This window comes from Lacerta agilis, chromosome 9, assembly GCF_009819535.1.
Source record: "Lacerta agilis isolate rLacAgi1 chromosome 9, rLacAgi1.pri, whole genome shotgun sequence".
In the NCBI taxonomy this organism is placed as follows: Eukaryota; Metazoa; Chordata; class Lepidosauria; order Squamata; family Lacertidae; genus Lacerta; species Lacerta agilis.
The window spans coordinates 4,068,931-4,096,009 of NC_046320.1; the positions used below are offsets into that span (position 1 = coordinate 4,068,931).

The 27,079-nt window shown below is 45.1% G+C and overlaps 1 protein-coding gene across 1 annotated transcript in view; it reads left to right on the forward strand.

Moving 5' to 3' along the window:
• SH3TC1 (SH3 domain and tetratricopeptide repeats 1) overlaps positions 1-18,958 on the forward strand; it is a 29,801-nt gene extending 10,843 nt beyond the window's left edge. The window contains exons 7-17 of the mRNA XM_033160314.1: positions 931-1,004; positions 5,001-5,205; positions 5,514-5,644; positions 6,359-6,400; positions 7,548-9,239; positions 9,982-10,162; positions 12,018-12,168; positions 13,385-13,507; positions 13,641-13,791; positions 16,638-16,834; positions 18,357-18,958. Of these exons, the coding sequence (XP_033016205.1) occupies positions 931-1,004; positions 5,001-5,205; positions 5,514-5,644; positions 6,359-6,400; positions 7,548-9,239; positions 9,982-10,162; positions 12,018-12,168; positions 13,385-13,507; positions 13,641-13,791; positions 16,638-16,834; positions 18,357-18,611 (3,202 nt within the window). The 3' untranslated portion in view covers positions 18,612-18,958. The remainder of the gene's footprint in view (positions 1-930; positions 1,005-5,000; positions 5,206-5,513; positions 5,645-6,358; positions 6,401-7,547; positions 9,240-9,981; positions 10,163-12,017; positions 12,169-13,384; positions 13,508-13,640; positions 13,792-16,637; positions 16,835-18,356) is intronic.
• The last annotated feature ends 8,121 nt before the right edge of the window (positions 18,959-27,079 follow it).

Consider the following 27,079-nt stretch of genomic DNA (forward strand, 5'->3'; position numbering starts at 1 on the left):
ATCTCCTTGAACGTATGCCATGCCCAACCTGTACACAAAATATAGCCATTTGTCTAAAAAAGAAAAAGAGAAAGATTGGCCAGCTTACCATACAAAACAAACACTGACTATATGAATACAGTGTGCAATAGCAGGAGTGTTCAGAAGACACAGACACATAGCTGTCAACTTTCCTTTTTTTTGCAGTGGGAAACGGTGCTGGAATAAGGGAATTTCCCGCAAAAAAGGGAAAGTTGACAGCTATGCACAGACACCCTAGATTTGTTCAATGAATGTTTGAGGGCAGCAGTACAATCATGTGGGCCCTTCCACATTGACATGTGACTGTTGGCCACGCATGCAGCAACAGCACGAAGAGAGCAGAATTCCACCTTACTTCTGAATGCACAGCCTTCCATGTGTGGTCACTCGCTGCAGGCAAGCATGGCTTGCAAGCATGTTCCAAATGCCATCTCAAGAATTCACTGAACGCAACAGGGAATTGTTTTGCATAGCTCTGGTGTTGCTTTGCTTTTTTTAATTGATGTCTTCCGATGATGAAATGAGTGGTCTTGAAAGCTCTGCCGTTTTCCATTGAGCGTAGGGCTCTAGGTAATCAGCTTTATATGCTAAAAACTAAGTGTAACATTTCACAGTGAATATTTTAACATAGCTCTCTTGCAAATCTAAATTTAGCAACAGCAGTTAGATAATATATATAAGCAGCCACACTCCAACAGAGTTAAGTGTGCCTTGAACAGTGGTGTTTTGCATCACCAGGAAACTCTATTAATATGCTCCATCATTTCTCTACATTTCTGCCTTTGGTGCAGTTTCCCTTTCTTATAACCAAATGAGCGCTGAAATTGATCCGATGCTTGAGGTGGTGTTAAAATTGCTATTACTGTTACGGCAGGCCAAACTAATTTCCTTGAACCTTTCCCATGCTAGGTGGTTTCTGAAAGAAAACACAGACCCTGCTGATTTTGCTGTAAAAAATGAATCTGCAGTCACAGATCAAATAGGTAAGTAGCTGCTATTAAGAAAGAAGCTGTAATAGTTCTGACGAGTTGTGGCGAGAATGGAAATGAGAAAACTCCATTTTGTGCCATTGCTAGGAGGTAGGCAAAAAAATCACAGAACCATAGCCAATCTGTCTGCTGGTAAAAAAAAATTCTCTCGGGCCCTGAGAATCAGCGACCAACTGTGTCCATAGCAATGCTGGAGGTGAGATTCCCCTGTAAAAGGAGACTGCACTACAGAAGTCTTCAATCAGCTCCCCTCCCAGGCGCTGCCCAGAGAAGACAGAGCCCTGTCTCTGATTGGTCCCCTAGTTTGGGAAGCCCCTTCCCCACAACCAGGCAAAGGATGTGGGGAAAGACTGTGGTCCCTCCTAGCACTGTGTGCTGCTGCAAATTGGGCTCGCTGCTAAGTTGGGAATTTAACCGACAAAAATGGAATGGCAGATGAAATTATAAGGGTCTGGTGACTTCCGTTTCAGTGTATCTGAAGAAGTGTGCATGCACACGAAAGCTCATACCAAGAACAAACTTAGCTGGTCTCTAAGGAAGGAATTTTTTATTTGAAATTATCTGAGTGTGCTGAGATGGCAAGTTGATACAGAAATGTAGAGAGCCCAGGTTGGGGCAGAGGGAAGTCTCAATACAGGAATAACTTTACATTATTCCCAACTTTTTTTTTACTTCTTTTATTTACACTACTGATGGAGAGTTACAACTGTGATTCACTGCATAAAACCAATAAAGATTAAATAAAAATTAAAAAGTTGGGAATTTGACCTTGTGGCAATGTCTATTCTTTGAAACCAGTTTGCCCAGGACAACCAGCCGTGTTGCATCATTGTTTATCGTAGGAGGCCCCCTTTACATGGAGGACCTGTCCACTTGTCCCATGCTTCCCTGGCACGGGTCCAAGCGGTTTTGCCTCTGCTCCACTGCTTTCCCCCAGGAAATCCACTCTTTAGCAATAAACCAGAACAAACGGCAATCACAGAAAACCCAATTGTGTTTGTTCCGATTCAGCACTAAACTGCAGGTTTTCCTGGGGAAAGTAGCATGGCAAGTGGAAGTGTGAATAAGCCCTATGTCAATGCTGCAAAGCTGGCTTGGGTGATTTATACTTTGTGCTGGTGTGTTGCATATTTATAAAGTTTTGAGGTCTGCAGTCAGTCAGTCATCTATCATTCCTTGGTTCTCCCCCTTCCACTTCTTCTTATAGCAACCCTCAATATGGCCAACTATCGCCCAGTCTCAAATTTACCATTCTTGGGCAAGGTGATTGAGCGGGTGGTTGCTGAACAACTCCAAGCACGCCTGGAAGATGCGGACCATTTGGATCCCTTCCAATCAGGATTCAGGCCTCATCATGGGACTGAAACTGCCTTGGTCGCGCTGGTTGATGATCTCCGGCGGGCTAGGGACAAAGGTGAGAGCTGTTTCCTGGTTCTGCTGGATCTCTCAGCGGCCTTTGACACCATCGACCATAACATCCTTCTGGACCGGCTAGAGGGGTTGGGAGCTGGGGGCACTGTTATACAGTGGTTCCGCTCTTTCCTCCTGGGCCGTGTTCAGAAAGTGGTGGTGGGGGATGAGTGTTCAGACCCCTGGGCTCTCACTTGTGGGGTGCCTCAGGGTTCTGTCCTCTCCCCCATGCTTTTTAATATCTATATGAAGCCGCTGGGAGAGATCATCAGGGGGTTTGGGTTGGGTGTTCATCAATATGCAGATGACACCCAGCTCTACCTCTCTTTTAAATCAGAACCAGTGAAGGCGGTGAAGGTCCTGTGTGAGTGCCTGGAGGCTGTTGGAAGATGGATGGCGGCTAACAGATTGAGGTTGAATCCTGACAAGACAGAAGTACTGTTTTTGGGGGACAGGAGGCGGGCGGGTGTGGGGGACTCCCTGGTCCTGAATGGGGTAACTGTGCCCCTGAAGGACCAGGTGCGCAGCCTGGGAGTCATTTTGGACTCACAGCTGTCCATGGAAGCGCAGGTTAATTCTGTGTCCAGGGCGGCTGTCTACCAGCTCCATCTGGTACGCAGGCTGAGACCCTACCTGCCCGCAGACTGTCTTGTCAGAGTGGTGCATGCTCTGGTTATCTCCCGCTTGGACTACTGCAATGCGCTCTACGTGGGGCTACCTTTGAAGGTGACCCGGAAACTGCAATTAATCCAGAATGCGGCAGCTAGACTGGTGACTGGGAGTGGCCGCCGGGACCACATAACACCGGTCCTGAGAGATCTGCATTGGCTCCCAGTACGTTTCCGAGCACAATTCAAAGTGTTGGTGTTGACCTTTAAAGCCCTAAACGGCCTCGGTCCTGTATACCTGAAGGAGCGTCTCCACCCCCATCATTCAGCCCGGACACTGAGATCCAGCGCCGAGGGCCTTCTGGCGGTTCCCTCACTGCGAGAAGCAAAACTACAGGGAACCAGGCAGAGGGCCTTCTCGGTAGTGGCGCCCGCCCTGTGGAACGCCCTCCCGTCAGAAGTCAAGGGAATAAACAACTACCTGACATTCAGAAAACACCTAAAGGCAGCCCTGTTTAGGGAAGTTTTTAATTTGTGACTCTGTATTGTATTTTGATATTTGTTGGAGGCCGCCCAGAGTGGCTGGGGAGACCCGGCCAGATGGGCGGGGTATAAATAATAAATTATTATTATTATTATTATTGAGGTACTATTGTCCAAGTCACAGAATGGGCTTCAAGGCTGAACTGGCCCTAACCAGTCCTCGGCTGTGTCCTGATTCAGATGGGGACATATTCTCACAAATGGGTCATTCAGATCCAATATTGTTGTGTGCCTGGTTGACACATGAGGATCCACACGCTCCCATTTTTCACTCTCCATATTAATTGTTATTTCCACATCACTGGAGAAAATATCCTCTGTGTTTTGTTTTATTTATGTTTTATCCCTCCCCATAATCACCCATCCCTCACTCTCCTCAGGAAAACCTGTTCTTTAATGCTGAATCAGAACAAATGGCAATTTGGGTTTTCTAGCATTAAACTGCAGCTTGCTTGGCTTTTTAAAAACATATTAGCACAATTCTGATTTAAGAGAATTCTGCAGGATCTGTAAGAATTAAAACAAATTGCGGCTGCTTAGTTCTCTGAATAGGGTGCGTGCATGTGCCAAATGTCCTGTAAAATCAGACAATTCCTCCCTCCCAGCCTTCTCCAAACAACGCCTAACTTAGAACAGCTCAGGAACATTGTGTTGCTGAGAATGGGGAGGGGAATCAAATCACTTAGATCAGGGGGCAGCAACCTTTTTCAGCCGTGGGCCGGTCCATCGTCCCACAGACCATGTGGTGGGCAGGACTATATTTTTTTTGGGGGGGGAGGAACAAATTCCTATGCCCCACAAATAACCCAGAGGTGCATTTTAAATAAAAGGACACATTCTACTCATGTAAAAACACGCTGATTCCCGGATTGTCCGTGAGGCGGATTTAGAAGGCGATTGGGCTGCATCCGGCCCCCGGGCCTCAGGTTGCCTACCCCTGACTTAAATCACATAGAAAGAGGAGCAGGTGAATGAATTTTGGGGTCTTTTAATAGTGTTTAATAGTGTTGCCTAAGTAGATATGGGAACAAAGTTGACCTCTGGGTTTGTTGCAGGGTCTGGTCTCTGTGTTTTTATCACTGATATATGGCCTGTTGTGAGTAACTATTTTAGTCCACATTGGGGCAGGGGAATCCCTACTTATCATTATTATATAGTCCCCTTCTCACCACCTGCAAATGCTACTGTTTGCTGTAACTGAGAATGGCTGTGCTGATATTAGATGTCACCTGTAGCATCAAATTAAGGCATGCACCAAGTCCCACTCAACCCAACTAAAGCACCTCTTGCCTCTCTTTGTTACATCAAAATCTATTTACTCTGATTTCTCATGTGACTTGTAATACTAAATGTAATGATGTTGACAACATATTGCCTTGATACCTTATATTAAATAAGTTACTGTATTTCCCAATTCTTTGTTATCCAGCCACAGGATTTTCTGTAGCAATTGTTAGCCACGAAAGTGCTGTGCCGGAGGAAATTGGCTTCCAGAAAGGAGACAGAATTGAAATTATTGGCTACTTTATGAAATGCATGAAGTGGTTTGTGGGAAGACATGCCCCTACTGGCCAAGTTGGTTTTGTGCAGAGTAGCCATGTCAAACCTGATGACTTCGAGACGACTGCAGCAGAGTAAGTACTATGAATGACCATAAATTCAGGCAGTTACATCTTTCCACCAACAAATTCCACTTTTCTGTTCTTATCCTGAAGCAAAGTTCTTAACCTGAAGTGTTATTTCTGGGTTAGCGGAGTATGTAACCTGTAGCGTATGTAACCTGAGATACCACATTATAATGGTCATGTGTTCTTGGCTCCTCCAGGTCTCGATGACATTATTTCCTCCTGCTTTCTTTAGTCATGCTGCCACCTGAACAGCGTTCCTGCCACTCCTGTTGTCTTCTATGTCCTAACTCCTCTGTATTGTGTGCTTCCTTCAGACCACCATGCCTGGCTTTCTTTGAAGATGAGCATTCTTTTTCTGCGAAAGAAAATGCCCTTTTGGAAGAAAATGTGGTGAACCTCTTGGCACAAACATCACATTATAACATTTGCAATTTATATCAATTAGGTAAGCAACTCCAGTGTTGTGTTCTTATCTTCATGTCCACACCTTTCATTTTGTGCTGTGGAATATCCAATAAAATGCCAATGTGGAATATCCAGTAATATTATTTAAGTCTCACTGAGCTCAGAACAACTTAACTGTATCAACTTTCAGATCCAATAACTTGAGTTATTCTGGAGAAAGCTAAGGTCTATTACAGTTACCGGAAAAATATTACTTTTCGCAAAATATCCAAGTATAAAGGCAATAACCATCCATATGCCAATTATTATACAATAAGGATTAAATCCTCATTAAATATAAAAGCTGCTGTCTCCTGGCTTTGACCTTTCAGCCTCCCTAGTGGCTTCTTTTTGCAAAAATATCACATCAAACAACATGCAGAATCCAATGTTTTCATTTTCATTAGAGCAGCTGATAAGACTTGAAATCATGAGCAAGTTGTTCAAAATTCATATTCTGATTGCTCCTGTTCCTTCAGCACACCACATATGAATTACAATTTCTACTGGCTTCATTTTGTGAAATTTCAGGCTCTTATTTACAAAATATATACAATATGGTTATTGTGATCCAGGGTTGTGCTTAACACACCAGAAAATGACCAGGTGGATTTAATGAAAAGGATTGTGTTCACATTGCATATTTTGTGTAGTTCCATACTCTGCAATAACCACAGCGATGGAGTGGCTTAAATGTTTTTCCTTCTATTATTAGATGGCCAAGAAGATTTTGAATTTGAGAAATCTACTGAGCGAGGTAAAAGGGCAAAGCAGAGGGATTATCAGTGTCTGTATCTCCCCACACCCCCACCCTTTCAAAGTGCAGACAGCTGCATTGGATTGTGGAAAAGTCTCTGCAGGAAGCAGTTCGATCCTTCCCCAATGCCTTTTCCTTGATTGAAATCCTGTCCCGCTCTTTACTCTGTCTTCCCTAGTTTGGTCCAATGTTTTTCTTGCAGTTCTTGATATTTCTTCTTGTGCAGTGAGATAAATGTATATCAACAATGTAATGCAGTTTACTTTTTCCTCTGAAAAGCAGATTTTGCCGCCCTTTGTTGAGCAGGTGCTGCTTTGGACCCAACCTGATCTTAATTTTTTTCAGGTGGGATTCAGTTCCATACTGGCAAATTCCAGGTTGTGCCATTGCAGTTGATTGCAATGTCTTACACAACAAGCCACTTTCCCTAAATATCAGACTTTTTGCAAAAAAGAAGGTGACGGAGAAATGCAGTGGAAAGTTTGAGATAGCACTTGCTTGTATGCAACACCGTCTAGTCTCCCCACAAACAAATCAGAATGAATGCTCATTAAAGAGCAAACATTGTCTAATCTAAGCCAGTGTGGTGTAGTGGTTAAGAGCAGTGGACTCGTAATCTGGTGAACTGGTTTCGATCCCCGCTCCTCCACATGCAGCTGCTGGGTGACCTTGGGCTAGTCACACTTCTTTGAAGTCTCTCAGCCCCACTCACCTCACAGCGTGTTTGTTGTGGGGGAGGAAGGGAAAGGAGATTGTTAGCCGCTTTGAGACTCCTACGGGTAGTGATAAAGCGGGATATCAAATCCAAACTCTTCTTCTTCTTCTAATCTCTCTGCGGACAAATCAGGATAAATGTCCCATAAGCAGGTCATCTGTAAGTGCTCTGAGAATGTTATCGGGTGTTGCTTGTGAACTATCTATCATCTATCTATATCTGTCTGTCTATCTATCTATCTATCTATCATCTAGAAGTACCTCAGGCCCACATGTACCCTTGTTCTGCTTTGCCTATGGAAGTCCCTCTCTCTCATACATAGTTCATAAACTGACTTCTAACCTGGTACTTAGACTTGGGCATTTATCACAATGTGTTCTTATGACTTATGCTTTCCTTACTTCCTGCAATTCTCTGTCTTTTGTATTTCAGAGATGTCACATTCCTTCCTTAACGAGCATTCTGGCACAATGAAAGACAATATGGTGCAGTCCCTGATGAAAGTGAGAAGCTCACAGTTGCACAGGGAAGAGGTCAAGGATCAAAAAAGGCCATTCTCTGCTTCAGATGAGGAGATGCCTTCTAAATCCCAGGATCCACACTTCTGCATATGCCCAGATGATGGAGTTTGCGGGCCAGAAATCCTTGATTCCTTACTGTTGTTTCTGAACTGCAAAGGATATGAGAGCAGTTTCAAAAACATATACGACCTCTCATTTTCCTTTCTTAGCACCCTATTCCATGGCTATGCCAGTGAGGAAGATCTGGTTGATTATTTTGTACTGGCAAGGGAAGCGGCGAAACGAGCAAGTCTGCCGAGGGCTTTGGCGAGACTCTGCTATCTCCTGGGGAGAATGAGTGTCCGGAAGTCCAAGCTTTCTCAAGCTCGAGTTTATTTTGAAGAAGCTTTGGCAACAACACGGGGAGATTTTAGTGACCTCTTCCTTATAGCTTCTCTTTATACAAATCTAACTGGCATCTACCTGAAACAAAAGAACAAGGAGAAATGTGCTTGCTTTTTTGAAAAGGTTGCTTCTTTGCTTATGGGAATTCCCGACTATATCGGCAGCACCAGAATGGAGTCAGATATTCTGAAGTATGCTTTAAAAAGGGCAGTGCTGAGTCAGAGCAAGTATGCAGAAGCTAGAGCCTGCTTCCTGCTAGCAAAACACTACCTGAACTTTCGCCAGGGTGAAGAAGCCCTGCCATTCCTAGAAAGGCTGCAGCTTCTGAGCAATGCCTTGAGTTTACAAAATGGCTCATTGTCAGTTGATTGCTATTTTAAGCTAGGTTCACTCTACAGTGAGAAGTGTTTGCCCTACCTTGTGCTAAGCTGTGTTAAGGTTGCCTCTTCTTGCAGCTCATGTACTTTGTTGGAGTTATTCAGAAGCATTGACTTAGTATTTAAAAATGCTCCCAAAGTCCATTGTTTGAAAACTGTGGGGCAAAGACACCCCTCCCAGACTGCATATTATCTCAGACAAGTACTCCACTTGCTAGAGACCAGCAAAGAACACCCAAAGTTGTGCAGCATGGTTTGTTGCAATCTGTCTCTATTATATAGCCACCACAAACAGTACGGAAAGGCAATCGACTACATGGAGAAGGCAATAGATACAAATGCACATTCAAGCAGTGAAGAACTTATCGGTCATTTAGTCTTCCTCAGTTGGCTGTATATTCTCCACCATCAAAACACTGTGGCTCTGGACATTTTAAATGCTGTAGTAGAGTCTACACAGAGCAGCCATCAGCAGTTAGGCATTGTTCATAACATGATTGCCATTGTTTTAAAGAGAATGAAGAATACAAAGCAGGCAGCTGAAAGCTACTATAAAGCCCTGAGCATTTCAAGAGAGATGGGAATAGTACATAATCAGGCTGTGGCTTTGGCCAACCTTGGGATTCTCTGTCTGCATTCAGCTGCCAGAAGTCTTGGAGAGCATTTCTTAATTAAAGCAGTAACACTGTTTTCTGAACTGCCAAGTGTTGAGTGTGGCAGAGATTTTATAGACATCCTTCTCAGGCTAGGATGCTACTATGCCAATGGAATTTATAAAGATAAAGGGAGATGTTGTTATGAATGGGCATTTTTGGTAGCAATGGAAGCAAACCATTTGGAAGGTACGTATATTATCTTGCTTTCAAAACGGGGGTAATATGAGAAAAGTTGGTTCCCTTATTTCCTTTGTAAACTCATTTGCTACTTTTGAATTAGCTTGTTCATTCTTTGTCATAATTATTGATGGACTCCCCTGTGTCCCTTCCCTCATCCTACTAGAAAAAGCTTCTCAAGACAGAGATTGCTACCTCCAAATACTTCATTTGTTATAATGAGCTGGAACCAGCAATGGATGTAAATACCAGGGTGAGGTGATGAAAACTGCCACTTTGGATCAAATCCCTAACTAGGGATGGGGGAAGAACCTTCAGAAGTCGGGATTCCTAAGCCAACACCTGGTCCAATCAGGGTGCATTGTGATCTGGATCAGATCATAAGTCCTTTTCAGAATCTGCAGTCCTGTTGATCCCTTTACAACAGTGATGGCCAAACTTGGCCTTCCAGCTGTTTTGGGACTACAATTCCCATCATCCCTGACCGAGATTCTTAGAATGAAAGTAATTATAGACCAGTGGATAAAAAAATGCAGCATTTTTTTTATTTGTCTAATTCATCATGGTCAATAAGCCACGGAGTTCTTTTGTATGAAGCATGAGACCAGCCTATTATTATATAAATTACTCTGAGCCTTCAGGAAAACATGGGCTATCCAAGCCATATCTCTATGCAGTGGCCTTACAATAGCAGTGTGGTCCCTTGGAACCAGCATGTTCCATTAAATCATTTGTTCCCTTTTCTTTATAGGGCAGCTCCAGGCCGTTCAGCATCTGTGTCAGTTCTACAGTACAGTTCTTCCGGATGAAGCTCTGTGTGTCATCTACAATGAGTATCAACTCTCCTTAGTTAGGAAAATATCTGACAAAGTCATGGAGGGGCAGATATTGGAAACGATCAGTCAGCTGTATCTATCTTTAGGCACAGAAAGGTAAGAACAGGCAGTTTGGGAAGCTGATTTGTCTCAAACAGAAAGCTTTTTACAGTAGTTACCGGTACATTGCTAGTTTTATGTCAGTGAGCCAGATCCAAAGGTGCCCTTCTGCATGCAAAAGCCACCTTCCACTTGTGGGGAAACTATTTTACACCTCGTGCTACAGCTTTAGGCAAAAAAAAGGTGAAACTAATGCAAAGAGCTTCTGTTTGGCCTAGAGCATCCTCTTCACCAGCCTGGTACTTTCTAGAGCTTTTGGACTACAACAGTTTTTGGACTACAGTTAGCAGGAGCTAAAAGGACTTGCAGTCTCAAACCTCTGGAGGTCAGCAGGTTGATCTGCCCTAGAGCTTGTGCAACCTCTTTCTCAAGTGGATATGGAAGAACTGCAACAGACTACATGTTAGCCCTGTAAAGCTGTTGTGCAGTGTGCTTGGATGTTTTATTTTTCGTCTCTCTAGTTTTTTGTATCTTACCCATTTTATTTCATATTATTTTGATGCTCTTAGCTGCAGCAGCACTGAGGTGCCAGTGAGGCGGCAACTAAAGATGCCGGTGAAGCCTTGCTACTGGGCTGCAATTGGAAAAGAAGTTCAGTGCCCTGTTAAGTCTGACTCGAAAAAGGTGCCTGAATCTAGCTTGGATAGAAACTGGAGTCAGAAAACAATGGCTGACTCCCAGTGTGCCAGGCGTTGCTGAACTACAACTTCCACGACTTGTGTAGCAAGCGCCATTTCTTTCTGTTATTCTGTTTTGGAAAATGGTATGCCATTGATAAGAAGCAAATCCCGTTTCTCATGCCAGAAAATGGAATAATCAGGGTAGGGAGCATGTTTAGGTCTGCAGCCTGTCTCTTAAATAAGTGAATGGCCACATGCACTCAGACACAACATTGCCACAAGGACAAGCCCCATCCACCACTGCTCCTGGTGGTCGCCTCAACCACTATGGACCGGAGGTCATAAGGGAAACTTGCGCAGTTTGTTAGCCTTCCCTCCATGCACACAGCCATCCTCAGGGCTCGCCCAGGATGTTTTGGAAGGGAAAGTGGCACACACACATAAACACACACCTGCTGCTGTCCTAGCCTAATGTTTGATAGCCACCTGATATTTCATCTTAAGCTTCAAGTAAATTATTAATTGAAATGTGTTTTTGTTTTACTTGAACTATCAGTATTAAAGCAACCTATGGATATATTATGATGGTCCGTCCGTGGTGACTTTGACAACAATAGCATGTGGTAGCTGGAAGAAGCTTCCTTGAAAGCAAAGTGGCAAACAGTGTTAGTGGGTTACAGGTGGGTAGCCGTGTTGGTCTGCCATAGTCAAAACAAAATCGAAAATTCTTTCTAGTAGCACCTTAGAGACCAACTGAGTTAGTTGCTGGTATGAGCTTTCGTGTGCATGCACACTTCTTCAGATACACTGAAACAGAAGTCACCAGATCCTTAAATATAGTGGGGGAGTGGGGAGGGGTATTACTCAGAAGGGTGGTGGGAATGGGTGATAGGCTGATAAGTGTGGAAAACCTGTTGACGACTCTAAACGGCTGCAATTAGTCTTGCAGGGAAAGGCAAGGGGTGAGATGGCTAAAGATAGCTTTGTTATGTATAATGAGATAAGAATCCAATGTCTTTGTTCAAACCAGGTTTCTCCATGGTTTTAAGTTTGGTGATTAGTTGCAATTCAGCCACTTCTCTTTCCAGTCTATTTCTGAAATTTCTTTGTATTAAGACAGCTACTTTGAGATCTTTTATAGAATGTCCTGGGAGATTGAAGTGTTCTCCTACTGGTTTCTCTGTTAGTGGGGACAGGTGTTTCCTTTCCTTACTCTGACTGATTTCTTTTAGGGCATACAGATCTGCCCTGGAGTACACTAAAAGAAGCCTTGGGATATTCATTGATCTTCAAGCAAAAGAGAGGGAGGCACAGGCTTGGCTTCAGGCAGGAAAGATATATTACAAATTGAGGCAGAACGAACTTGTCGATCTTTATATCCAGGTAAGATGAATGATGCCTTGGGAATTGAAGCTGTGATGGGTTACAAGGATAGCTGGGTTAAGAAGAGATTGCATAGGTTAAAAATACAGTTCAATGTCATCTTAGTCTTCTGTTATTTTACCTCAGTGATAGAGCAACTGTCTAAACTCTCTTGGGAGCATATAAATTATGAACGTGTTAATCTGATTAGAAAGCAAAGGGAGAGAACAACTGATGCCACATACATGGGGCATGAGCGGTCTGCAAAGAGACGTCGTCATACTGAGATGTTTGCAAGCTTTTGAGGTGCTATGCATGTTTGAGCCTTAGTCCAAGTAGGTGGATGTGCAGCTGTTTTAAAAGGTATCCTCACATTCTCTCAGAAACAAGAGGCAAGTTCTGTGAGGTCACCTGTAAAAGTATCGGATAACAGAATAGAGGAAATGGAAGTTTTGGAAGGCGACTCTGGTGTTCAGGTGAGCCTCAGTGACAAGGGGCTCATCCACACTTTCTCTTGCCCTGGGAAAACCTGGTGTTTGCCACTGAATTGGAGCAAACGGCACTTGGATTGACACTTGCTCCAATTTAGTGCCAAAGAGTTTGTTCCTGGGGTAAAACGGCAGGACAAAGGCAAAACTGCTTGGACCCGTGTTTCCTAGGCATGCGATGAGCAGAACTGTGGACAAGACAACAGTTACTGGCATCACCACATGGTGCCTTGGATACTGGCATTGCTGCCACTTACTTGGGCAGGGCAGGGCAGGATGGCAGCAAGGTTACGCATGCATGGGTGCATCAGACCCAATCCGGTGCTTTGCCCTTACCCCATCCAGGCAAACAGCAGTGATGCCAGTGTTGGGTACTGTCCCACCACAGTGACTGCTCCTCCTTTGAAGCCCGTTTATGATACGTCAGAAAAGAAAGGCTGTATTGAAATACTTGTGGAATTATGTACTGCAGGAATAGCCAGTGTGACGCCCTCCAGATGCAGCTGCCATCAGCCCTGGCTACAGGCCATTCTGGCTGGGCTGATGCTCTCTACCCCTGATGTAGTGCTTCTGTTTGAAACAAAACAAAATAAAAAAAAATTCCTTAGCACCTTAAGAGACCAACTAAGTTTGTTCTTGGTATGAACTTTCGTGTGCATGCACACTTCTTCAGATATCTGAAACAGTTACTATTGTTGCTTTAGAGGTCCAAAATTATGAAATCTCTCTCTCCCCCCTCCTCTCTCTAGGTTGCCCAAAATGCTGCTCTGTGTACTCATGATCCTAATTTGCAAATGGAATTGTTTGAAGCTTCAGGAGACATATTTTTTAATGGAGAATGGGAAAAGGAAAAAGCAGTGCCTTTCTACAGGGTTGGTTTTCTGTTCTTAATCTTTCTAAATCTGCGGTGTGCGCTCCTGGTCAGAGGGATGAGGCTGCGGTTGTGGCCCATATGAGATAATGCTGTTAAAAACAGTTTTTGATTTTTTTTTGTACTCCTTTTAGGACAAGGCTCTACCACTTGCTATTAAGATGAAGAACAGCAATGCTGAGCTCCGACTCTTCAACAAACTTGTGGGATTGCTGTTAACTCTAAAGGTGTACGAGGAATGTCTGGGGTATGCACAAACAGCACTAATGCTCAGTGTCAATTTAGGTAAGGAGAATATATGGAAAGCGGTGTCTTTTAAAAGTCACTTGGGGCCTATTCAGACATGCATATACACCGCTGCATTCTGCATTGCTTAAAAATTGACAACTCAACAATGTATGAACTAGCTGTTGAAAACCATGTTGAAGGGGCACTAATCTTCTGTTTGTGGATGGTGACCCATTTAGAAACTGCCTTTTCCCCATATGAGTCCACCCGCCAGCTGAGGTCATCTTTGAGGACTGTAATTCATGCTCTGTCAGCTCATGACACTGAAGCATTTGCAGCAAGCAGCTGCCATGATGTCATGGAAGGATTTCCAGAAGGGAAGTGTGCGCTTCTTCCTCCTGAACTCTAGGAGTCAGACGTTTTTGTGGTGGTCTGGCTGTTATACCACTGCTGATTGTTGTTTCTGTGATAGACTTTCAACTACATTAATTGTGCTTCTAAATTTGTTGTGTGTACTTTGAAGTTAATGGGCACTATCCAACAAAGTAGTTTCATGCAAGGATTTCTGTGTGTGCAACAAAGCTTCATCTCCCCGGATCTGCTCTAGAGGGTTGAGGGGAAACCCAGAAAACATTTGGAGGCATGTGAGAGAGAGGGAGGGGAAGCTGTGTTGTGCCACCAGAAGTCATTGTGCTAATGGATCTACTTCATTAGTTTACCACCCAATTACAGTCATACCTCTTGTTACGAATGCTTCAGGATGTGTACAACACGGGTTACGAATGCGCCAAACCCAGAAATAACGGAACACGTTACTTCCGGGTTTGGCGGTTCGCGCATGCGTCAAATGACGTCACGCGCATGCGCAGAAGCGCCAAATCACGTCGCGCACATGCGCAGACGTGGCGCTTCAGGTTACACACGTCACGGGTTACGAACGGGGCTCCGGAGCGGATCCCGTTTGTAACCAGAGGTACCACTGTACAATAGGTCAGTTGGAATATATTAAATTCAAAACATGCAAACCAATAAACGAGGTTGCATATTCATCACTTTGTGACTGCATGTGTAAACCAGCCCTTAGATTTCTCTGAAAGGTTTCCATGTCCCATGACGTGAGCACAATCTGTGTGCTATCTTTATTCCTCTACACTAGAACAGATGTTCCTCCTCTTGCTACAACAGGATTATCTCAGGGTTAAAAGAACTTGAGGTCTACCAGGAAAACTGAGCAATCCTCAAGTGACCTTGTGCTTTTAATTTAGTGTTTACCCAGTTTTGCATAGTTGGATATTCATCTTTAGTTACAATGTTTGTGGACTACCCTATAACAAAATATGCACTTCTGCTGGGCTGCTCTGTGCAGGGAGCAAGGGAGCAGGAAGGCGGGGAGGGGAGGGAATATTGAGGGGCCTGTTCCCCCAGAATAAAATTATTGCAGGGGCCCAAGGGACCCCAGCCCTGTTGATTCCTATGTGTAAGGTTCGCGTGATGGTGCTTCATGAGTAACGGAGCAAGAGCCCAAACAGTCTTTTGCAGTTTTATTGTGCAAACTATTTACAGTGCAGAGCTACAAAAAGCATGTCTGTCTCAGTCACTGGCAGAATCCGGGAGTGGCCCCTTCCAGCTCCTTCCCCAGCATAAGAGTTTTGGCACCCCAAATCTCTTCCTACCCTCCTTGTGTTTCACCTCTCTGCGCAATTGGGGCACCAGAAACGGCGTGTTTCCCTCCTGACCAGCCGAGTGAGGTGAGGTGCTGGGGTTCTTTGTAGCATCCCCAATCCCTCTCCTCTCCTGGCTGGCCCCTTCCCCTTCCTCCCCACTGGAGGTGTGGCTGCTCTTTGCGCTGGAAGAGGTGCTGCTGCTCAATTGGCGTCAGGGTTCTCTGTATGCTAACGGACCCTCCATTCCCCTTAGCGGGCCAGGAGGCAGTTCCCTGAGACACTATGCCCTTTTAATGGCTGGAATGGAGTCGGCTGCACATTCAGAGCTGTCTATACACACATGCATGTCACCATCTAGCCAAGCACGACACATTATCAGAATCCAAGGCCACATTGCAGACAGGAACAGGAACACCCATAGGCAGGAACAGTGATAGGTCTGGCCTGGGGAGAATCGCAAGGGCTGGATAGACCACCTGGAAGGTATCATTCGGCCCCCAAACTTCAGGTTCCCAATCCTTGTTCTGGGGCCGTGTCAGGCTGTTATTGTATTCAAAAAGGAGAAAGATAATGCTTGCCTCATTTCAGACGGGCTTCATGTAGCAAGTGGAATTAGCCCAGGGAGCAAGAATGACCACCTTCTCTTTTGATTCCCAGTAGCAGTTTCCATTTTGGGATTACCTGTGTCTTTTAATCAAACTAGTAGTGAAAGGGGAACTTATAGGTTTAAGAGGAATACATGCCTATATGACGCATCTCTCTTTTAGTATGCACAGCTGGCCAGATTAAAAAGACTCCCTTCTTCTGTCCTAAATGAATCCACAACCTCATGCACCCAAAAGGGGGCAAACAGACGGTGCAGGTTTACTTCACAAATGCAGTCTTTGAACCTTGTGAGAGGAAACAGGTGTATGTGTTGGTGGCTGGGGAAAGCTGAAAACGGTTCGCAGGAAAATATTTAACCAGCCTCTTCTCACCTAAGACCCAAAGCACTCTTTTATGAAGATGACAGAGAAGGGCCGCAGTTTGACCCTGGATGTTTGAACGCCAGTCCACTGAAAAACTTGCGTGCTAATGCGATATTTAAGTTCTGCCTGTAATGACCCCTTCACACGCGCACATGTGGAGCATGTATGTGTGAATCTGACCCAAGTCATTCATAGATGCCTAAGAGCTGTGTGCTTGTTTCTTTTAACCTTTCTTTGATTTCCATGCTGATTCCTTTGCTTACCTCATTAGGGAATCTGTTAAATGAAAGGATAGCCTATCACCGGCTGGCTGTTATCAACCATCACCTAGGGCAATGTGAACTTACTGAGCACTTCTTCTTAAAAGCCTTGTCTCTGTGCCCCTCACCTCTTGAGTTTGATGAGGAAGCCCTATACTATGTAAAAGTGTACCTTGTTCTTGGAGACATTACATTCTATGACTTAAAGGTGAGACACTTGGATGGAACTGATATATGAATATGGAAAATATTTTTGCATGCTCTGGATTCAGTAACGGGACCGAGATTATATGCCATGACTAGGTGGGTTGGATTCCAGTATTTTGAGTCAAAAATGTCCTACGAGGTGCTACCTTAGGAATAGTTTGTCTATTTGCTTGCTGCTGTGAAATGAATTGGACTATTTAATCCCCTGTTCAGATGATTGGTGGGCGAAAGTTTAGAGTATGCTCCCACCACTGGCTGCTGTTTCTGTCTTCCACACATTTCTCACTTTTTTTTTTCAAGAATTTGGGCATATTGATTGAGTCCCACAAGGAAGCTGCTGGAACAAAGTGAGCAAGTTGTACCTTTCAGTCCACTGATGTTCTGCCCCAAGTTCAAATTTGCAGAAACACGTTTTAAAAAGGGAAACAAGCAGTTCGGGGATTTTGCTTGTAGCCACTTTTTTTTTTGGTTGTTAAGGACTGGGGTTCTGTCTTGCTCTCAAAGATGATGAATAAGGGGATGAGTGGGGTGGCCTTGCTTTTAGTCATATTGCTGGGTTTTGCTTAAGATAAAAGACAATGTTTTCATAATGTTGAGTTTCTGAGCTGTTCCATAATTTTATGGAGCAGATCAGATTCATCACCAAGTATGACTTAGTCAGATATCACCCTGTCACTTAATACGGCGAGAAATAGAACAGGGAGAGTTTAAAGTGTCTGAAAGTCTTTGTGTCCACTAGGACATCAGTGTGTGGCATGGGTTGCAGTTTCTGTGTGCACGCTCATGTGCCTTTGTGACTGTAGTCATTTTTATGGCTCCAAAATCTGTTTTGATTCTGAGATCCATTGAAAGCATGAACCTGGGTATTTGTTTACCTGTTCTGGAGAACCTTTAGAAAAATACTATATTGCTTCCTTTATTGGATGAAGAAAATCCAAATTTAGTGAGATAAAGTACAGGCTGCTACTTGGATGATGAGGCCATAAAGCAAAACAAAAATAAGCACAACAACTTACCCTCTTCTAGGAATTGGAGCCTAGGGCTTGACGATCAGAAGGCCGGTGGTTCAAATCCCCGCAACGGGGTGAGCTCTCATTGTTCGGTCCCAGCTCCTGCCCACCTAGCAGTTCGAAAGCACGTCAAAGTGCAAGTAGATAAATAGGTACCACTCCGGCGGGAAGGTAAATGGCGTTTCTGTGCGCTGCTCTGGTTCGCCAGAAGTGGCTTAGTCATGCTGGCCACACGACCCAGAAGCTGTCTGCGGACAAACGTCGGCTCCCTCGGCCTATAGAGCGAGATGAGCGCCGCAACCCTAGAGTTGTCCGCGACTGGACCAAACAGTCAGGGGTCCCTTTACCTTTCTACAGTTATAAAAGGCAACAAATAATTGCCACACTTTACAACAAGTAGCAATTCTTCTGCCTGCAGGGTGTGGTGGTTATTCTTACTATTATTTAGAATATTTGTAAATTGTTGTTCATATGAAATTCCACCATGACTCATATCTTGCCGCACTGTTTCAGGACCCTTTTGATGCTGCTGGATACTATAACTTGGCCCTTGCAGCTGCCATGGACTTGGGCAACAAAAAGGCTCAACTGAAGATTTACACAAGACTTGCTATAATTTACCACAACTTCCTGGTGGACCGAGAGAAGTCTCTCTACTTCTACCAAAAGGCAAGAGCCTTCGCCACAGAGCTTAATATTCGCAGAATAAATCTCGCCCCTGATCAACGTCTGAGGGCATCAAGGGCACCGTTGAAAAATGCCAAGTGAGGATGTGGCATCAGGGGACTTTGTGCTGGGGAGATTTTGATTCTCTTTGAGCAAATTGTGACATATTCTTTTGCATGTGAAATGGTACACGGTGCATAGGGCTCCTGACCTGAATGCGGCTACTTTAGCTCTTGCTCTTGCAAATGTGCTTGCAAATGTGTCTTCTGTCCCCAAATGAGCAGAATGTATGGGCTCCAGTGAAACGAGAGCAAAAGGTTCCTGGAGAGCTTTGGCAACAATCCATCTTACAAGCAGATTTTGGACCAAATTGTTCACATACTCACTGTTGGAAACAGAGAAATCTTAAAATATGATTAACTGAAATAATAAATATACTGGCTGACTAATCCTTAAACTCCATCTGTAATTACTATGAATGTTCTGGGATGTGATTGTGAAATATTTGATTCCAAGTGGGGCTCAGGAATAAAATGTTGTAATATATCACATTCCCATCTATACCTGAGCTAGTGTCTGAGTGAGCTGAAAACCAAGTTGACATGAGACAAATGTAAAATGACAGAATAATGAAGGAGTAAGCAAAGGGTTCCATGATCACTGCGGATGGTGACAGCAGTCAGGAAATTAAAAGACGCCTGCTTCTTGGTAGGAAAGCAATGACAAACCTAGACAGCATCTTAAAAAGCAGAGACATCACCTTGCCGACAAAGGTTCGTATAGTTAAAGCTATGGTTTTCCCAGTAGTAATGTACGGAAGTGAGAGCTGGACCATAAAGAAGTCTGATTGCCGAAGAATTGATGCTTTTGAATTCTGGTGCTGGAGGAGACTCTTGAGAGTCCCATGGACTGCAAGAAGATCAAACCTATCCATTCTTAAGGAAATCAGCCCTGAGTGCTCACTGAAAGGACAGATCCTGAAGCTGAGGCTCCAATACTTTAGCCACCTCATGAGAAGACAAGACTCCCTGGAAAAGACCCTGATGTTGGGAAAGATTGATGGCACAAGGAGAAGGGGGTGACAGAGGATGAGATGGTTGGACAGTGTTCTTGAAGCGACTAACATGAGTCTGACCAAACTGCGGGAGGCAGTGGAAGACAGGAGTGCCTGGCGTGCTCTGGTCCATGGGGTCACGAAGAGTCGGACACGACTAAACGACTAAACAACAAGAAGCGAAGGAACAAGGCAAATTTTGAGGTGGTGCAGATGATCCCTGTGGCTCTCTCCACTGCCCACAGAGGAAGTGCCACCACCATTTGTTTGTTTGTTTACTGGAAGTGGGTTTGTTGCACAACAGCACCAAATCTACTTTAATTGCACAACCTACATTTTCCAGTCTGCGGCCAAACTTCACTTACCAAAGAATACCAGTTGGGAGACAGCTGCAGTGTGCAATGCAGAGCCCCGCTCTCCCCAAGGCAGCCCAAGTACCGTATGTACACAGAGTTGTACGCATGTAGCTAAAAAGGTTTTTAACTTCTCTGCCCACGAGGGGGCGCTCTGTGTCTTTAAGGCAGGCTGCTGAATGCAAGAGCAAAAAGAAAGTTTGTGCATAACATTAAATGTGTTGAACACGCTTTATAAAATTGGGCTTAGGAAGAGCTGCTTCAAATAACCAGTCCACCTTCCACGAAATACAGCTGCGTGTCATAAAGAAGAAAGAAAATCAGGGCAATATATTGTGTGTGTGTGTTTCCAGTAGTAAAGGTAAAAGGTAAAGGGACCCCTGACCATTAGGTCCAGTCGTGTCCGACTCTGGGGTTGCGGCGCTCATCTCGCTCTATAGGCCAAGGGAGTCAGCGTTTGTCCGCAGACAGCTTCCGGGTCATGTGGCCAGCATGACTAAGCCGCTTCTGGCGAACCAGAGCAGCGCACGGAAACGCCGTTTACCTTCCCGCCGGAGCGGTCCCTATTTATCTACTTGCACTTTGACGTGCTTTCGAACTGCTAGGTGGGCAGGAGCTGGGACCGGGCAACGGGAGCTCACCCCGTGGCAGGGATTCAAACCGCCGACCTTCTGATCAGCAAGCCCTAGACTCTGTGGTTTAACCCACAGCGCCACCTGGGTCCCCTTAAAGAGAGTAGCAGCATTAAGCGTGTTTTGCGTTTCTATTTCCTGCCAGGGACTCAAGGCTGCTTCTAGGGGTGGGGCAGCTGGCTTCCCTACGCCCATGATTATTTCTACTTTTTCTTCACAAGAGGCTCGAACTCGCCACCCTGATCATGAAGCATCTCACGCTCTACCTACTGAGCTACTACATAACCTATTGTAGGTGCCAGAACAAGGTTCCATGTGGCTAGGAACTGCAGCACTCACAAGGAAGCCTGAATACACAGAGCAAGACCCTGTTGGCAGTAGGTAGAGGAGAGCTGGGGCACAAAGATCTGGGCAGATTAAATTGCACAAGGAAGACATCCAAGCTGCACACACTCTACATGATAGATGACAAAGAAGCACACACAAGAGTGGAAGAAGTATCTTAAAGACCACTGTAGATATCTAAAAACGCTAGCAGGATTATTATAACACTTATAATGTAATACGATTTAAGTTTAAAAAGGATATAAAATGAATTTGAAAAATGTAATTAGATGCAATAGAATGAATAGAAAAATTGGAAACCAGGGGGAAGTCGGAGGATTTAATTAATCTCAGATGTGTAAAAAGTGAAAATGATTTGAATGTATAAAAACATTGTTAAAAAAACCGAAAATAAAATATTAAATAAAGACAAAGAAGCACACACAGGACTCAGACCTGCCCAGAAAGCACCCCAAATATTCAGTGTTATCTGAAGAAGTGTGCATGCACACGAAAGCTCATACCAAGAACAAACTTAGTTGGTTTCTAAGGTGCTACTGGAAGGATTTTTTTAATTCTTTATTTTGTTTCCCCAAATATTTGTTTGTCAACAAAATGTAAGAGACCATCTTTCACAGGGCATTAGGGGAGGGTAGTACCTCTGGTGCCGTAACAGGTGGTTCTTTTTAGGGTAGTTTGTCCACCTTTGGCCCTTACCCTAACACAAACCCTACACCTAGCCCTAACCCTTTGGCTCCTAGAGGCTGTCATCATGTGACAGCGGCCACACCCTGGGAACAGCTTCGACTGGCTGGCTAAACCAAGAGAGGGTAGCTGTGAGTTATGGACTTCCCCTGCATGGGAAGACAGGCTCCAGTGGATGGAGTGGACAAGACCAATAACGTAGTGCTGGTAAATTGTTGTTTATTATTTATTTATTTATTTATTTATTTATTTATTTATTTATTTATTATTAAATACTTTTTATTGATTTTGTTTAAACACAAACATAAACATAACATATACCACATACAATAAAATCCCATTGACTTCCCTTCTTCCATGTTATGTCTTCCTTATATCATTCTGTTGTTTATTAATTATTATTGTTGTATTTCTCCTATTGTATTGGGGAACGGGGAAAAGCCATTTGTGGGATTTTCTGGCTGAGGTGCCCAAATAGCTAGCCTCCACTGGGGTGAAGGGCATTTGATGCCCAACCTCAGCCGCAAAATTTCTTGGGCTGGTCCTGCAAAAAGCAGGAGGGCATTACTCATAAATCACAAAATGAATTTATTCATTCTAAGAAAATATATCCTTAGGAGTTACACACTGTGGGGGATAGTCTTCCAGGGTGTGCACCGGATCTGTGTGTTTAAATAACATTGTGAGAAAACAAGAATAGGATTTTTTTATGCTGTGTTTCAAACAAATCCGTACACACCAAGACATCCAGCTGAACAAACAAAATTCTCTATAACAGAACAGTACGTGATTTAGGCTTCTGCTAGTTTTTGTTAAGGGGAAATAGCTAGGCTATTGGTGGATTCCTCCTCCTTTCTTCCAGAGACTGATATGGCCACTTCATCTGACACCAACATCTGCATTTGAACTAGGAATTCCAAAGTATGACTTATCTCCTCAGATATTCAGTCCCTCCCACTAAGATTTATGAAGAAAGTTGTTTTAGGCACACGGCGTTACGTTGAGCTCATAGCTGATGGGTGCTATCCGCAAAGAAACTCAAACATGTCAGAATATGTGTCTGTGAAAATATGTCTGGGCTGTAATCCTGTGCATATTTACCCACATTTTTCGCTCCATGAGACGCACCTGACCATAAGAAGCACCTACTTTTTAGAGGAGGAAAACGAGGGGGGGGAAAATATTCTGAATCAAATGTTGTACTAAACTATTTAATAAACAACCTGTATTTCAGCATAATATTTCAACCACGTAAAGTGAACAGCAGTCAACAATGGCATTAAGAACCATCATCACTGTCATTAACAAATGACTACAAATCCCATCATCCCTGAGCTCTGGCCTTGCTAGCTAGGGGCGATGGGAGTTGTAGTTCCACAACATCTGGGGACCCACAGGTTGAGAAAGGCTGATGCGGTATGTGAGGTGGGGTTTACCTGCCCCCCCAATATTTCATTCAAGTTGGAAGAGGGAGGGAGGGAAGGAAGGAAGGAAGGAAGACAGAGACAGGGAGAGCTCACATTTGTGCGTGCCTGTGGTGGGCAGCTGCCTCAACTCACCGGTGAGGTGACGCCGGAACCGGAGCAAGAAGAGGAGGAGGAGATGTCGGGACAGGAGCCATGTAAGCGGCTCTCTCTCTCTGCTTGCTTTACAGCGAGTGACGGACCGGAGCCATGGCCCCGGTGGCAGGGGCACCCCTCCACTTGTGACTGCAGCAGCACCCGCTGCCGTCCAGTGCATTCGCTCCATAAGACGCACAGACATTTCCCCTTACTTTTTAGGAGGAAAAAAAGTGTGTCTTATGGAGCGAAAACATACGGCACCTTCAAGAAAGTCACACTGAAGTGAATGGGACTTCCTTCTGAGTAGACATCCATAGAATTGCCCTGGTCAACCCTCTCAGATTTCTGCCCACTTAAGAGTGGCCTATCAAATGCACAATGGAAGTTCATAGGCATCTCACATTGTTTGAATAGATAGTAGAGTGAACCTAGGGAAAGATAGCAAAACAGATTAACCGAACCCTTTGCAGAACTCTTGAGTCCCAAGATTGTGTCAGAAAGGTTTACACCAAAATGATGACCCAAAGAGTCAGGAGAGTTCATCTTAGGAAGACTGCATGACCACCAGGGTTAATGCAAAGTAGAAGAGCTCCACTCCTTGCCTTAAATGTCATTGGGAGGAATTTGACACAAGTAATGCTTTATTTAGGGACGTGGGTGGCGCTGTGGGTTAAACCACAGAGCCTAGGGCTTGCTGATCAGAAGGTTGGCAGTTCGAATCCCCGCAACGGGGTGAGCTCCCATTGCTCGGTCGCAGCTCCTGCCCACCTAGCAGTTCGAAAGCACGTCAAAGTGCAAGTAGATAAATAGGTACCGCTCCAGCGGGAAGGTAAACAGCGTTTCCGTGCGCTGCTCTGGTTCGCCAGAAGCGGCTTTGTCATGCTGGCCACATGACCCGGAAGCTGTACACTGGCTCCCTCAGCCAGTAATGCGAGATGAGTGCCGCAACCCCAGAGTTGGACACAACTGGACCTAATGGTCAGGGATCCCTTCACCTTTACCTTTAATGCTTTATTTGCCAGAAGGCTGATCCACATTTGCTGGCAAAATCCTGATGTTTGTTGTCCGGTGGATCCATACTTGTATCCAGGGATGGGGTTGCTTGTGACTTTGGCCTCTCAGGCCAGAAAGGGGATTGTAGGCACCAATGCCCAGCTGAACAGCAGTGCCTGAAAAAGCATTTTAGATGCTCCAAGAGAGTTGGATATGTTTAATCTAGAGAAGAGGAGACTGAGAGGTGATATATGAGAGCCATCTTCAAGTATCTCAAGGGCTGTTACATGGAAGATGGAGCAAGCTTGTTATCTCCTGCTCCGGAGGGTAGGGCCCGAACCAGTGGATTCAAGTAACAAAAAGGAGAATCTGTTGAAAGATAAGGAAAAGCTTTCTGATGGTAAGAGCTGCTTGACAGCGGAACAGGCACCCTCAGAAGGTGGTGGACTCTTCCTTCCTTGTGTGGGAAGATTTGCAGCCAAATCACAAATGCATGATTGCTAGATAGTCACAGACGGGGGACTCTTCTAACCACTACACCACACTGCCTCCCCCCATGCTTTCTCCAGGAGAGTTAAGAGGTGTGGTTATCAAGTGATAAGGCTTCTTTGCATTTGCTACATAGCTCGGCGCCCAGTGCAGGATAACTGGTTGCGCTCCCCTAAATCCGCCTCCTTGGTAAGTGGTAAGTAAAAAGGTAAAGGGATCCCTGACCATTAGGTCCAGTCGTGTCCGACTCTGGGGTTGCGGCGCTCATCTCGTGTTACTGGCCGAGGGAGCTGGTGTACAGCTTCTGGGTCATGTGGCCAGCATGACAAAGCTGCTTCTGGCAAGCCAGAGCAGCGCACGGAAACACCGTTTACCTTCCCGCCAGAGCAGTACCTATTTATCTACTTGCACTTTGACATGCTTTTGAACTGCTAGGTTGGCAGGAGCTGGGACCGAGCAACGGGAGCTCACCCCATCGTGGGGATTTGAACCGCCAACCTTCTGATCAGCAAGCCCTAGGCTCTGTGGTTTAACTCACAGTGCCACCCGTGTCTCCTATAAGTGGTAAGTACTTGCCTGTATTCATTCACTCAGGGAACAACTATCACTCTGATCTTCTGAGAAGTGTTTGCGTTGGGCGATTTTGCCTTGCTGCAGTCCTTGTGGTCGCTCTCACCATATAAATCAAAATCCTGTGCAATTACGATGACATCTTCCTACTCTGTAATCCTCCCTGTGCCTTTCGTCCTCGGCAAACTACTGAAATGGAACCATTGACGAAAGCCAAGCTCCCACTCACCAGAAAGATATTTTTCTGTCAGTGTGGAGGACATTCTCCTTCTAGGGCAACCTGGGACACACCCAGTGAGACATCATGGCAGGGGGAGGGGGAGGCTATTCCTTTATGAACTTCTAAAGCTTCTTACAGTCAATAGATGAAGGATCTATCACATTGAGACTGAAAATCAAAGTTAGCTGGAGGCTCAGAAACGAGTTGTGACCCGAGTGTGAAATATTTCTCTGTTTGCTTAATGGACCTTTCCCATTGCCATTTTCTGAACTTTTAATTATTGCACAAACTGTTTTAAAGTGCACATAGAGTCTGAGGAGATTTTGATGGAGATGCTCCTGTTTAAGATTCTAAGTCAGAGAGGCTTGGAGGTTAAAACCCAGCGCCAAGCATTGAAGCCAAGTCAGGGAGAGTAAACAAGCAGCATGCTGCAGGAAATGGCATTGGGATGAAGTCAGAGAGAGTGTGCAACAGTTTCAAGTATGCCACGGTTGTGAGCCAAGAAGAAGGAAGAAGGGTTGTGCATGATAGCGGCATACTGTACACAGATTTGCAGTGGCTGGGACTGCTCAGCTCATTTATTCTACCCTGAAAGAAAGAGGTGCCTCTTGCTGCCAGCAGGTATCTCCTTCCCCCAAGCTGTCAGTGCACAAATATCTAGGTCCCGTGAGCCTTGAAAGACCAGCTCCCTGCCTTGCAGGCCTTTCCCACATGGCCTGGGAGGGTAAGGCCCTGACTGTCTCCATCTACAAAAGCCGAGGCTGCTGAACAGACTACTGGGCTGGGGTATTATTTAGGGTAGGGTTACCAGACGTCCCTGGTTCCCAGGGACAGTCCCCAGACTTGAATCTGTCCCTGGACAAATTCTGTCCCCAGAATGTCCCCAGATTTGCAAATCTGTCCCTGGCAAACAAGATTTGCAAATCTGTCCCTGGCAAAGAGGAGACTCTTGAGAGTCCCATGGACTGCAAGAAGATCAAACCTATCCATTCTCAAGGAAATCAGCCCTAAGTGCTCACTAGAAGGACAGATCCTGAAGTTGAGGCTCCAGTACTTTGGCCACCTCATGAGAAGAGAAGACTCCCTAGAAAAGACCCTGATGTTGGGAAAGATGGAGGGCACAAGGAGAAGGGGACGACAGAGGATGAGATGGTTGGACAGTGTTCTTGAAGCTACCAACATGAGTCTGACCAAATTGCAGGAAGCGGTGGAAGACAGGAGTGCCTGGCATGCTCTGGTCCATGGGGTCAAAAGAGTCGGACACAACTAAACAACAACAGATGTGTCTAAAAAGCCTGGGACACAAATTTTCATGGCCCTCTAGTGGCTAAACTGCGAGAGGCGGTGAAAGATAGGCGTGCTCTGGTCCATGGGGTCACAAAGAGTCGGACACGACTGAACGACTGAACAACAACAACAACAACAACCCTGGCAAACATGGCAGTGGCAGCCTCAGCAGCCCGGAGCCAGCCTGGTAGCGCAGTTGGCTCTGGCTGGCTTCAGGAGCTGCTCGCTGCCCGCTGCCATGGCGCCCGCCATTTTTCCTTGCCGGGCACCACGGCAGCGAGCAGCTCCTGAAGCCAGCCAGAGCCAACTGCGCTACCAGGCTGGCTCTGGGCTGCTGACTGCTGCTGATGCCGCCACTGCCAAAGGGGAACTGGGGACGTC